The sequence below is a fragment of the Bubalus bubalis genome, chromosome 14, assembly GCF_019923935.1.
Source record: "Bubalus bubalis isolate 160015118507 breed Murrah chromosome 14, NDDB_SH_1, whole genome shotgun sequence".
Taxonomy (NCBI): Eukaryota; Metazoa; Chordata; class Mammalia; order Artiodactyla; family Bovidae; genus Bubalus; species Bubalus bubalis.
The window spans coordinates 16,296,730-16,309,469 of record NC_059170.1 but is presented as its reverse complement, the minus strand read 5'-3'; the positions used below and the strand labels follow the sequence as shown (position 1 = coordinate 16,309,469).

General features: G+C 39.0%; 1 protein-coding gene across 5 annotated transcripts in view; it reads left to right on the top strand.

The window, feature by feature from the left end:
* RALGAPB (Ral GTPase activating protein non-catalytic subunit beta) overlaps positions 1-12,740 on the top strand; it is a 90,628-nt gene that overhangs the window by 10,416 nt on the left and 67,472 nt on the right. For all 5 annotated transcript variants that reach the window (XM_006051749.4, XM_006051748.4, XM_025263479.3 and 2 more), the window contains 2 exons: positions 4,518-4,733; positions 7,761-7,963. In XM_006051749.4, coding sequence (XP_006051811.2) covers positions 4,548-4,733; positions 7,761-7,963 — 389 coding nt within the window. In that variant the 5' untranslated portion in view covers positions 4,518-4,547. The remainder of the gene's footprint in view (positions 1-4,517; positions 4,734-7,760; positions 7,964-12,740) is intronic.

The window sequence follows — 12,740 nt, the reverse complement described above, 5'->3', positions numbered from 1 at the left end:
TCCATGTAATCATTTAAACATTAATAGATTTGAAAAATTAGAAATCTCTTATATTTAAAAACTTTAAACAAATTTTAAGAAAAATTTAAGAGCTATTAGTCCTGTTTTGACTGGTCTTCCAGAGTGTTTTTTCAAGAAAGATACTCCTGTCTATACTTCAGAATTGAGAAGGGTGGTAGCTGTTTCTTAAAAGCAAATTCCCAGGCCCTAACCCAGACCTACAGAATCAAGCTTTTTAGGGATGGAGTTTTGGAATCTGCATTTTAAACTAGAGGGGCTATTCTTATGTGTACAGTGGCGTTTGAGAGCTAGCTTGTCTTTTTTTCCCCTTAAAACACTTTTTCCCCTCCAATAATGTATTGCCTGGAATGGACACTAAATATTACTTAAATATTCCTTAAATATTTGAAAACCTTCCAACTACTTTTTTTTTAAACTAATAAATACCTTAAAGCGAATGGACATTTTCAATTTTTTGTTTGGACTTCCTTCAGTGGCATAAAGGGAACAGCTTCTAACATCTTCCTTTTTCCCATTGGTAAACCTTGGCATTCTAAAACATTCAGTATGCACTGTGTGCCAAGGACTTCTCAAAGATTCAGGAAGTGAGGTTTCCCCTCAAAAAAGGTTGACACACTTGTGGTAAAAGATATCTTTACAAAGCTAATGAATAACCTAACCTGACACTTAAAATGGATAGCCTGTAACAGGGACTCAGAGATGGGGTAGAGAGGTGATTGGCAGATTAAAAAAAAAAAAAAGTTTTCCCAAAGAGGATACTTGAGCTGTGCCTTGGAGAAGGCAATGGCACCCCACTCCAGTACTCTTGCCTGGAAAATCCCATGGATGGAGGAGCCTGGCAGGCTGCAGTCCATGGAGTCGCTAGGAGTTGGACACAACTGAGCGACTTCACTTTCACTTTTCACTTTCATGCATTGGAGGAGGAAATGGCAACCCACTCCAGTGTTCTTGCCTGGAGAAACCCAGGGACGGGGGAGCCTGGTGGGCTGCCATCTCTGGGGTCACACAGAGTCGGACACGACTGAAGCGACTTGGCAGCAGCAGCAGCAGAGCTGTGCCTTGAGGGGTAGAGACTTCATAAGGTGCATTGAGGTGGGGAACAGCATGAGTTGTAATAATAGGGTGTGAAAAAACTTGTTGAGTGTGAGCAATCATTGGTAGTTCTTGGGGCCATTGCTTGGAGGATGGGATGGGAAAGTGGCAGTAGAAGATGAAACTGAGAAGGTGGATAAGTAGTTTCAATTAGAATTTCAGCAAGGTGTTTTCCTTTATTTGGATAAAATCATCTTAAATTTTATGTAAAAGAGTAAATGCCTGAGAATAGCTAAGAAAAGTTTTGAAAAAAAAATAGTCAAGACATTGTATAAAGCCACTGAATTTAAATCATTATAACATGAGCATAGGGATAGACAAATAGTTGAACAGAACAGGTTTGTAAATTTCTACATAAATGAGAATTTAATATATGACAAATTGGTATTTCAGGTCAGTAGGAAAGGGTGTGATTTAAAAAAAAATTTTTATTTGATTACATCAGGTCTTAGTTGCATCATTCAGGGTCTTTTGTTGCGATACATGGACTCTCTAGTTGTGGTGTGTGGGCTCAGTAGCTGCAACATGCGAGCTCTCTAGTTGTATTCTCAGACTGCAGAGAATACAAGCTCAGTGGTTGTAGGGTAGGGGTTTAGTTGTTCCACTCCATGTGGATCTTAGTTCCCTGACCAGGGATCAAACCCATGTCCCTACATTTCAAGGCAGGTTCTTAACCACTGGACCACCAGGGAAGTCCCAAGGATGTGTTTTTAATAGATGATGTTGACACAACTGACTATACATCTTAAAGGAAATAAAATTGGGTCTTTGCTGTAACACTTATAGAAGTAAATTCCAGATGGCAAAAACTTAAATATGAGGACTAAATTATCTTTCTTGGAAATGTAGTAGACTACATATACATTTTAGGGCTATGTTTTTAAACTTTTGGACCTAGACCCACAATAAATATTTTATGTATTTTATATTGTGACCCAGAACATACGCATATATAAAAAATGAAACAAAATTTCACAGAACTTTGCTTACCTTTACTGTGTGTGGTGCCTTTATTGTATATTCTATTTCATATAATTAAAAAGTATTATCTATTACATTTATTTTATGACCCATGTTTTGGAAAGCACTGATATGGAGGATAGGAGGGAGAAATCATCTAAGGCAGACTCAAAACTAGAAGGTGTAAAATAAAAATATATTTGGCTAGAATAATGAAATTTCATTTCATACCTCCAAACTGGCAAATAAATACATACATAAGTAAATCTGATTCTTGGCAAAAGATTGGGAGTGAGAAGATAGAAAAGCTCTCATCCATTCCTAATGTGAATGGGAGTTATTACAGCTTTTGGGGAGGCGATCTGGCAAGACCTGTTAACGTTAAAAATACATATACTCCTTGATCCAGTAGTTTCTCTTGTAGAAATTTAAAGGCCACTGATTAAGGATATATAAGCAAGCCTATTTTTTGCATTATTATTTCCTAGTGACAAAAAAATGGGAAATGAAGTAAATATATTAGTTTTTTTCTCCTGAAAAAAACATTATTAGGAGATTGGTTGAATAAATTATGCCATATCATGGAATAGTACATAGCCATGAAAAAGAATCTGTTATTAGAAAGAAATATATTTGTGAGGTACTGGTGAATAAGAAAAAAGTATATAGTTCCTAGCTTTGCGTGTATATAAATTATTTTAATATGATTGAGCAAAATACAAGAGGAAGTGTTAGGTTGTTTAAATGGATTATCTATTCTGGGAAGTGAATTACTTGGATAGGGAATGAAGGCAAACAAATGAAAAGGGTGAAAAATCACACTAAAACAAAAAACCCTGTAGTATAATGTTCCTGTGTGTTTAGGTAAGAGATTATAGTGTGTGTATGTATATTATACTGTGTACTATATATATATATGTATTTATGTGTATATATGCTTATTTTAAAAGGTGAGAAAAAATGTGTGGGTATAAGTTGTCCTCTGATGGGAATGGCACCCTATCAGAGTTTCCCCTTTTTTCCCTTCCAGTTTTGAGAGAGTTACTTTAGGGCAGCCGGGGGTAGGGGAACACCGGGATACCCTTGTCGGGGGTTCCTTATAAATCCTAAGGAGACTGAGTCAGCTTTAATAGGGTCTCGCATGCACCCATCCTTCACATTGTAGGTACCTTTTTTGATGCTGATCCATCCCTTCTGCCTTTGTGTTTTCAGGGACTCTTGTCCAGAGGAGGGCCATATCCTCTTGAAAAACACTGGTACTTGTTGAGCTGGAATGAGGTTTTCTAAGATAAAATTAAACAAAGCTACCTATTTGAAGAAAAACTCGCTTAAATGATGGAACTTTTTAAAGCTTAAATGTACCCTTAAACTCTGCTGGTTGGGCCAACAGATTTCAGAGCAAGTAGAAAATGAAGGTTTACAGAAATGATTTGGAAAGGACCAATCATCCTTGATTTGCTTCATGAATATGACATTTGTGATTATAATATTTACATTGTAATCATATAAATAGCGTTTACTGTGGCTAGAATTTTTTATTTGTATAGTAGACTTAGATATTGTTTCATAGAGAATATACAGCATTGGGAAACGCAGTCTATGTCGTGGAGAATCTATAGGCTAGAGAGAGGCAGTACGTACTCCGGTTAAGAGCATGGTCCATGGAGTGCAACAGATGGGACTCAAAACCCAGCTCTATCATGTTATAGTTCTGAAGCCCCAGAGACGCAGCACACCTCTCTATGCCTCAGTCTTTTCATCTGTGAAATAGGGATAACGTGACTTAATTTTCACAGAGTTGTGATACTTTCATGAGCAGTAGGTAATATATGCTCAATAAGTGGCAGGTCTTAATAGATTTTCTGAAGGATACTGAGTTCCAGGTGTTCCATTACCAGAAGAGGGTATGCCACTGCTGTAGAGAATGAAATGTTCTTGAAGAATTTTATGTCTGATTTAAGGGCAGTGGTGGGAAATTGCAGGGATCTGTTTCTAGCATGTAATAGGTACTTGGAAACTGTTAACTGAAAAATCTGGGGCTTGGAGTAAACCCTTTCCTTTGTCTCCCTTTTCTACTTGGAGCATACCCTTCTTCCATCTTTTTCCATTCTGGAACATGGAATGAGGAGGGTTCCCTCATGCCATGAGTGCCCCAGATCTGATTATTTTATCCCCTTGCACAGCAGCCATCTACCCCAGCTCTCCTCTGGGCTTCTGAAGGCTCTTTTGGGGAGGTGCTCAGACAGCTGCTTCCCAGAGTCTGCCTTTCCTACCTGATCTCACCAAGAGGCTATTGAGAACATTCTCAAAACATTTAGGTGTTTTGTTTTTTTTTTCCCTCAGTCATCTCGAGGCAGCTGCTTTATTGTGCTAATATGTATTTTACTTATTTTTATAGCTTCCAGCAGTATAATCTGACGTGGAATTCTCTTTTGTCTTTCCAGGTGCCATTTGGATAGTCCTTTAGCGGCACGATGTACTCTGAGTGGAGGTCGCTGCATTTGGTGATTCAGAATGATCAGGGCCACACCAGTGTGCTGCACAGCTATCCAGAGAGCGTTGGGCGAGAGGTGGCAAATGCAGTGGTTCATCCTCTCGGGCAGGCCTTAGGTACCCCTTCAGTGGCTGGGAGTGAGAGTTTGTTAAAAACTGACAAAGAAGTAAGTGTTTCTTCATTTCATTCTACTATGTGAAAGTATGTTTGTTACTGCATGATTTATTTAACATTTTATGGGCTTCCCTGGTGGCTCAGACAGTGAAGAATGTACCTGCAATGAAGGAGACCCAGGTTCAATCCCTGGGTCGGGAAGATCCCCTGCAGGAGGGAATGGCAACCCACTCTAGTATTCTTGCCTGTAGAATCCCATGGACAGAGAGGAGCCTGGCAGGCTACAGTCCATAGGGTCACAAAGAGTCGGACACAGCTGAGCAGCTATCACACGCTTTTAAAATGGATTTCTGCTCAATGGAGTGTGACTTCTCAGTTTGAACTTATATGGGTTGCGGGTTAGAGCTCAGAGTTTGTGGGAGTTCAAGGAATAGATTGTTCCATTGTGCTATTGGGACTTCCTGCTAGCTGGACCCAATTCTCCTCCACCTGAGCTGTGTGCTGAGCAGACTTGGATGTCAGGACCTCAGGCCCCTTTCCCCAAGTTCTAGGCTCAGTCTTCAGATTTCTATTCAGAGGCTGTGTTTGGAAGGTCTTCGTTTTTACCTCTAAAAGGCCGCTAACCAAAGGCCTGTCTTGTGTGGTTTTCAGGCTACCCGTGTGCATTGAGCCTGAGGCTCTCCCGCTGTCTCCATCCTGACTTATAAGTTTGAGAGTACTGCAGAGCAGTTCAGTCGGTATGGCTGTGAGCCCAAGTGGTTGGAACAGGGGTCATGTTTGCTGTCCCTAAAGATGAGGAGTTTTTGGAGTGGCTTGGCCTGGAGCTGGTTCTGTTCTTGGGTTCAGGGGACTGGGCATTAAAGTTAAGTTGCTTTAAGTTGGACTTAACCTGCCCATCCCTTTTCATTTATGTTCAGATTTCACCTGAAGGAGAGATTAGACTTAATCCAGGTATAAGACCACTCTAGATAGACTGAAGATTATGGCTCAGGAGGCAGTTTATTTACCCTCTGTAGGCCATGGATTACCGTAGGGGAAGCCCTTCATACTGAAGAGCGTTTTCTTCTCAGAGTGCCCTGGCAGAGAGCTGCCGTAAGGACTAGCACTTGCCCTGGTACGCTCTCTTCTTGGTGTATCTGTAATTCCTTGCTGCCTTCTCCTGGGAAGAGATGGCATGTGATTAGGTGGTGGTATTCAGTGCAGCTCCTTCTACCCTTGAAAGAATATGAGAGAATAATAGTTCTTAAATCCAGTGTCCTCTCAAATTATGTAAGTGAACTGTTGTATGAAGATAACACCAAAGGTATATCTTCTCCTTGGTCTTTCCTCTGATAATTAGGAACTTGGCAGCCTCTTTTAAAATTCTTTCCCTTGTTCAGCTTGATCCCGCTCTGCACCCCTCCCCACCTCATTTGTCACAGCCTCACTGTGTTGTTATAGTTGCTTTTAATAGTAATTGCCGTGGCATGTTGTTTTCTATTATACTGTTGTTATATATTTTCTACCTGTGACCTTTGTGGTTTTGTTCTGAGCTTAAAAATTTCAATACATGTATTTATCTTGTTACATTCAGCTTTAGTTTTAAACTGCTGAAATCTTTGTGAATCCTAAATTTCTGTTTTACAAGTTAGTTATTTTTTTAGTTTTGTGATGTCTACACATGGTCAGCATGTAATCTGATTTTCTCTAAGTTAAAATCTTGGCAGAGCCTTTGGCATGCCATTGGACATCTTCTTCCAAAATGATCTTGGTACATGATCTTGGTAATCCACTGCTAGTCTCCCATGTTATTTTGACCAGTTACAAATCCAGCCATTCTACCTTCTTCTGGACTATGTGTTGTCTCCATCTTGTCCACAAGGACCAAATTTGTTAAAGCCCAGATCCCCCTTTGCCAGAGAAGGCTGTTAATGGCATGGTGAGAATAGCTTTAGATTTCTAGGCCAGGGATCTGGTTTTCAGCTCCAGCATTTTGAAGCAGATGCTTTGGGCCAAATAGCTTAATTTGCTAAACTTCAGTTGCCTTCTGTCTAAAATGAGGATAGTTTACCCTCTCACGTGGGTTATTCTGATGGTTAGATAATATTTATGAAAGTTCCTCGGAAACTGATTTTAAATCAGTACCAGGTTCATACCAGCTGCCTTCATAGTAACCCTTTTGATAGAGGAATGAAGCTTGTCTGGCATGACTTGTTCTTTTTGAGCAGGCTAGTTCCCACTGACCCTTTTTCCCTTTTGTAAGTACTCACTGATCATCTGCTTAGTAATTTGTCCCAGAGTTTTGTCTGGAATTCACTTAAACTTTCCAGTCTATATTATCTGGAATATAGTTTTATCTTCTTTTGCAAGTTGGACCATTTTCCCCTTCTCATTGTACCTTATTCATTCATGATGGCTGGCAGTGGTTCAGCAGTCTCTTAGACAATTTCTCTCAGCCCCTATGATTCAGACAGGTCAGGAGGCTGGAAGTCATTTAGTGTAGCTAAGTGCCTTTTTAAGATGTTACCCAGCTTCAGTCCCTTCTGACTTGTGTTTGATCTTGCCCTTCCATTTAAAATATTATTTTCTTTGCCAAATGAAAATAGTCACACAGTAAGAGTTGGACAGTTCATCTTCCTTCCTGTTGTTTGTTAAAGTTGCATAATCTGAAAATGGAATATGATTAAATTTATGTAAATGATTTCCTAAATGACACATACCCACATGCAAATTAAGTGGAGGAAAATATCTAAAATTTTCTATTTCTGCGCGTCTAATCTCTGTGGAAAGCCAAGATGACCTGTACTTTTTATTTTACAGAGCAAACAATAATAATGTCTAAGGGGTGAAAGCCAATGTAGGCTTGATAATTAGAAATAAGCACATAATTTATTTTCTTAAATCTTTTGCTTAGAGACTGTTGTCTGAGTATGTCTTATACATGGGAGGTGCATTTTCTAAAATTAATCTGATCCTTGTTGAGACGAATATACTTCAATTGAGAGGTTTTTGGCAATAAGAAGTTAACATTTTAAATCAGTCTACTGATAAACAGGGAGGGATGTTTAATAATTCTGTATCTATATTTTCTTTTGTTTAGGTAAAATGGACCATGGAAGTAATTTGCTATGGACTGACCCTTCCATTGGATGGAGAGACTGTAAAATATTGTGTTGATGTATATACCGACTGGATTATGGCTTTAGTGTTACCGAAAGATTCTATTCCATTGCCAGTTATTAAAGAGCCTAATCTATATGTTCAAAATATACTAAAACACCTGCAAAATCTTTTTGTACCAAGGTAAGCTATACTAGTCTATCTGGCCATTATCCGGATCATAATAAAATATTCATCATTGTTACTTTTTTGAATTATAGGAACTGATTTCATTGTTAAGTCTTTTGAGCAGTAATTTTCATGTCTTTTTCAGTTAAAAAAGCGTTAATATGTATGAGAGAGATGGGCTTATATAATGTTTTCTAGGACTCTTTAACAATGTGTTTTCATTTTAACAGCTTTTGGCTTTGCTTCTAAGATCTGATAGCTATTAGATATGAAAATACTGTGACCCCTTTCCCTTACAGTCAAAAAACTCTGCTTTTGCCTAACATAATTTTTGTCTAAACTTAAGCTAGAGAATAAGTAAGCCCTGTACCTTAAAATGAATCTTATGAGAGAATGAAGATATAGAAGTAAGCAGATTTGAAATTATGGGCAAATTTGTAGAAGACCAAAAGAATACTTTTGACAGTTTGTTACTGAGTTTTTCTCCTACCTTCTGTGACAGAGACCTTAAATATTGTAATGTACGGTTGCCTTCAGTTCAGTTCAGTCGCTCAGTCGTGTCTGACTCTTTGCAACCCCATGAATCGCAGCACTCCAGGCCTCCCTGTCCATCACCAACTCCCAGAGTTCACTCAAACTCATGTCCATCGAGTTGGTGATGCCATCCAGCCATCTCATCCTCTATCGTCCCCTTCCCTTCCCGCCCCCAATCCCTCCCAGCATCAGGGTATTTTCCAGTGAGTCAGCTCTTTGCATGAGGTGGCCAGAGTATTGGAGTTTCAGCTTTAGCATCAGTCCTTCCAATGAACACCCAGGACTGATCTCCTTTAGGATGGACTGGTTGGATCTCCTTGCGGTCCAAGGGACTCTCAAGAGTCTTCTCCAACACCACAGTTCAAAAGCATCAATTCTTCGGCACTCAGCTTTCTTCACAGTCCAACTCTCATGACCACTGGAAAAACCATAGCCTTGACTAGGTGGACCTTTGTTGGCAAAGTAATATTTCTGCTTTTTAGTATGCTATCTAGGTTGATCATAACTTTGCTTCCAAGGAGTAAGCGTCTTTTAATTTCATGGCTGCAGTCACCATCTGCAGTGATTTTGGAGCCCAAAAAATAAAGTCTGACACTGTTTCCACTGTTTCCCCATCTATTTGCCATGAAGTGATGGGACCAGATGCCATGATCTTCGTTTTCTGAATATTGAGCTTTAAGACAACTTTTTCACTCTCCTCTTTCACTTTCATCAAGAGGCTCTTTAGTTCTTCTTCACTTTCTGCCATAAGGGTGGTGTCATCTGCATATCTGAGGTTATTGATATTTCTCCTGGCTATCTTGATTCCAGCTTGTGCTTCTTCCAGCCCAGCGTTTCTCATGATGCACTCTGCATATAAGTTAAATAAGCAGGGTGACAATATACAGCCTTGTTGTATTCCTTTTCCTATTTGGAACTAGTCTGTTGTTCCATGTCCAGTTCTAACTTGCTTCCTGACCTGCATATAGGTTTCTCAAGAGGCAGGTCAGGTGGTCTGGTATTCCCATCTCTTTCAGAATTTTCCACAGTTTATTGTGATCCACATGGTTGCCTTACTTATACCTGGAACATTTTTTCCCATTCTAAAAGAATTATATGTCATTTTAAAGGATTTTGGAAATAATAGAAAATGGAGAGGAAAACATTAGTTGCCTACCCATTTGTAGGGATTTCCTTTGAGAAAAATCTGTTTTCATCTGTGTGTGTATGTGTGTTTTTCTTTTTTGAAAATGTCTGTGGAAGGGTCAAGAGGGCTGACTTCCATCCTTCTGGAAAAGTTTTGGTTAAGACTTTTGGTCTGTCAGATGATGAGGGACTGACTATGAATCAGCCAAAACCAGCTCTGTAAATTTTAGCTTTTTAAATTTAGAAGGAAGATTACTTTGGAAAATCTGAATTAAAAAGAGAATCTTCATTATGTGCTGTGATCTATAGGATCAAGTGTGCAAACATACCTCAAGATATTGTTGGTTGGTTCCAGGGTGCTGCAGTAAAGCAAACATTGAAATAAAGCATTCTTTGGTTTCCCAGTGCATGTAAAAGTTATGTTTATACTATATTGTTGTCTATAAGTGTGCAATAGCATTATGTCTAAAAAAAAAAGTACATGTTTTAATTTAAAAACACTAGGATTACTAAAAAGTGCTAACTATCATCTGAGCCTTTAGTGAACTGTAATCTTTTTGATGGTGGAGGGTCTTACCTTGATGTTGATGGCTGCTGGCTGATCAGGTTGAGTGGATGTGGTAGTTTCTTAAAATAAGACAACAGTGACATTTGCCACATTGATTGACTCATCAGTTCATGAATGATATCTCTGTAACATGCAGTGCTATTTGATAGCATTTTGCCTACAGTAGAGGTTCTTTCAAAATTAGAGTTAATCCTGTCAAAGCCTGCTACTGCTTTATCAACTAAGTTTATGCAATATTCTAAATCTTTGTTTTCATTTCAATAATGTGCACAGCATCTACACCAGGAGTAGATTCCATCTTAAGAAACCACTTTCTTTGCTCATCTATAAGAGGCAGCTCCTCATCCATGAAAGTTTTATCATGAGATTGCAGCGATTCAGCCCCATCTTCAGGTTCCATTTCTAATTTTAGTTCTCTTGTTATTTCTGCCACATCTGCATTCACTTCCTCCACTGAAGTCTTAAGCCCCTCAGAGTCATCTGTGAGGATTGGAATCGGCTTCTTCCAGACTTTTATTAATGTTGATATTTTGACCTTTCCCCATGAATCATAAATATTCTTAATGCCATTTAGAATGGTGAATCTTTTCCACCGGCTTTTCAGTTTCTACTTGAAATTGAAAATGTCCATCAGAGGAATCACTGTCTATGGCAGCTATAGTCTTACCCAATGTATTTCTTAAATAATAAGACTTGAAAGTTCAAATTACTCCTTCATCCATGGGCAGCAGAATGAATGGTAGGTTAGCAGGCAACATTTATCTCATTGTACATCTCAGTGTTGACTGAAAAAAAATGCACAGCCTAAAAGTTGAGAATTACATTTTATTCATCAGACTTACTGAAAACTATAGCCTGGATATAGCCTCTCAGAAGCTCAGAGGGAGTGTTCCAAAGAGGTAAGGAAGGAGCAAGAATATATAGGAGTTTTGCTGGAAAAAAAAAAAAAGCTGTGTAGCAGAACATGAAAAATTACTGCCAATCAAAAAGAAAAAAGACATCTCAAGTTAATGAGTTTTCTTTGTATAGGAAGATGCAAGAGTTTGAGCTTATTGAAATTATTCCTTTGATATGCATCTTAACTGTGTAGGCCCAGTATTTTGTTTTCCTCTGTCCTGAATTCCCCTAGGGTGTACTGTAGGGAGCGGCTGTAGTGACTGGTGGCTTTATGGCCACAACATTGTTTACTGAAATGGCAGGTGACATTCCTTGTCCACATCCATCAGAGCTCTTGGATGACCAAGTGCTTTGTAAAGGACCAGTAGTATTTTAAAAGGAGTCTTTTTTCCTGAGTAGTAGGTCTCAACAGTGGGCTTAAAATATTTAGTAAACCATGTTGTAAACTGGTGAGCTGTCATCTAGACTTTATTGTTTCATTTATATGGCACAGGCAGAGTAGATTTAGCATAATTCTTAGGGGTCCTAGGATTTTCAGAATGGTAAATGAGCATTGGCTTCAACTTGAAGCCACTAGCTGCTTGTGGCCCCTATCAAGAGTCAGCCTGTCCTTTGCATTTTTGAAGCCAGGAGTTCTCTCTAGCTATGGAAGTCCTTAGATGGCATCTTCCAATAGAAGCCTATAGGCTGTTTTGTCTCCACTGGAAATCTATTGTTTAGTGTGGCTACTTTCATCTACCTTAATTATCTTGGCTAGATCTTCTGGATAACTTGCTACAGCTTTTACATTAGCACTTGCTGCTTCACCTTGCTGCTGCCCCGCCCCCCATGTACACCTTTTTTTTTTAAATGGCGACAGCGTCTTTCCTTCAGCCTCATGAACCAACCTCTGCTGACTTCAGACTTTCCTTTTGCAGCTTCTTCACCATTCTCAGGCTTCACAGAATTGAAGAGAGGGAGGGCCTTGTTGTGGGTTAGGCTTTGGCTTACGGGAATGTTGTGGTTTGTTTGATCTTCTATTCAGACACTAAAACTTTCTTCATATCAGTAATAAGGCCCTTTCTTTTTCTTATCATTTGCGTGTTCACTGGATTAGCACTTTTAATTTCCTTCAAAAGCTTTTCCTTTGCATTCACAATTTGGCTTACTGATGCTGGAGGCCTAGCTTCTAGCCTGTCTTGGCTTTTGACCTGCTTTCCTCACTAAGCTTAGTCATTTCTACCGTTTTACAGTGCTTTGTTAGATTTTGTTAGACAACCAAGTGATTCAGTTTTGTGCACGTGCATGCATACACACACATTCTTTTTCAGATTCTTTTCCATTATAGGTTATTATAGGATATTGAATATGGTTCCCTGTGCTATTACGGTAGGTACTTGTTATTTCTAGTTTTTGATTTAAAGTGAGAGACATGATTCTTCCTTTCACTTGAACACTTAGAGGCATTGTAGGGTTATTAAATGGCCTAATTTCAATATTGCTGTGTCTCAGGGAAGACGGAGGCCTGAGAAGAAAGAGAAGGCAGGAAAATGGCTGGTTGGTGGAGCAGTCAGAACACGTTTATCAGTGAAGTTTGACATCTTATATGGGCATGGTTTGTGGTGCCGCAAAACAATTCTAGTAGTAACATCAAAGATCATTGATCATCAAATCACTGTAAAGATATAA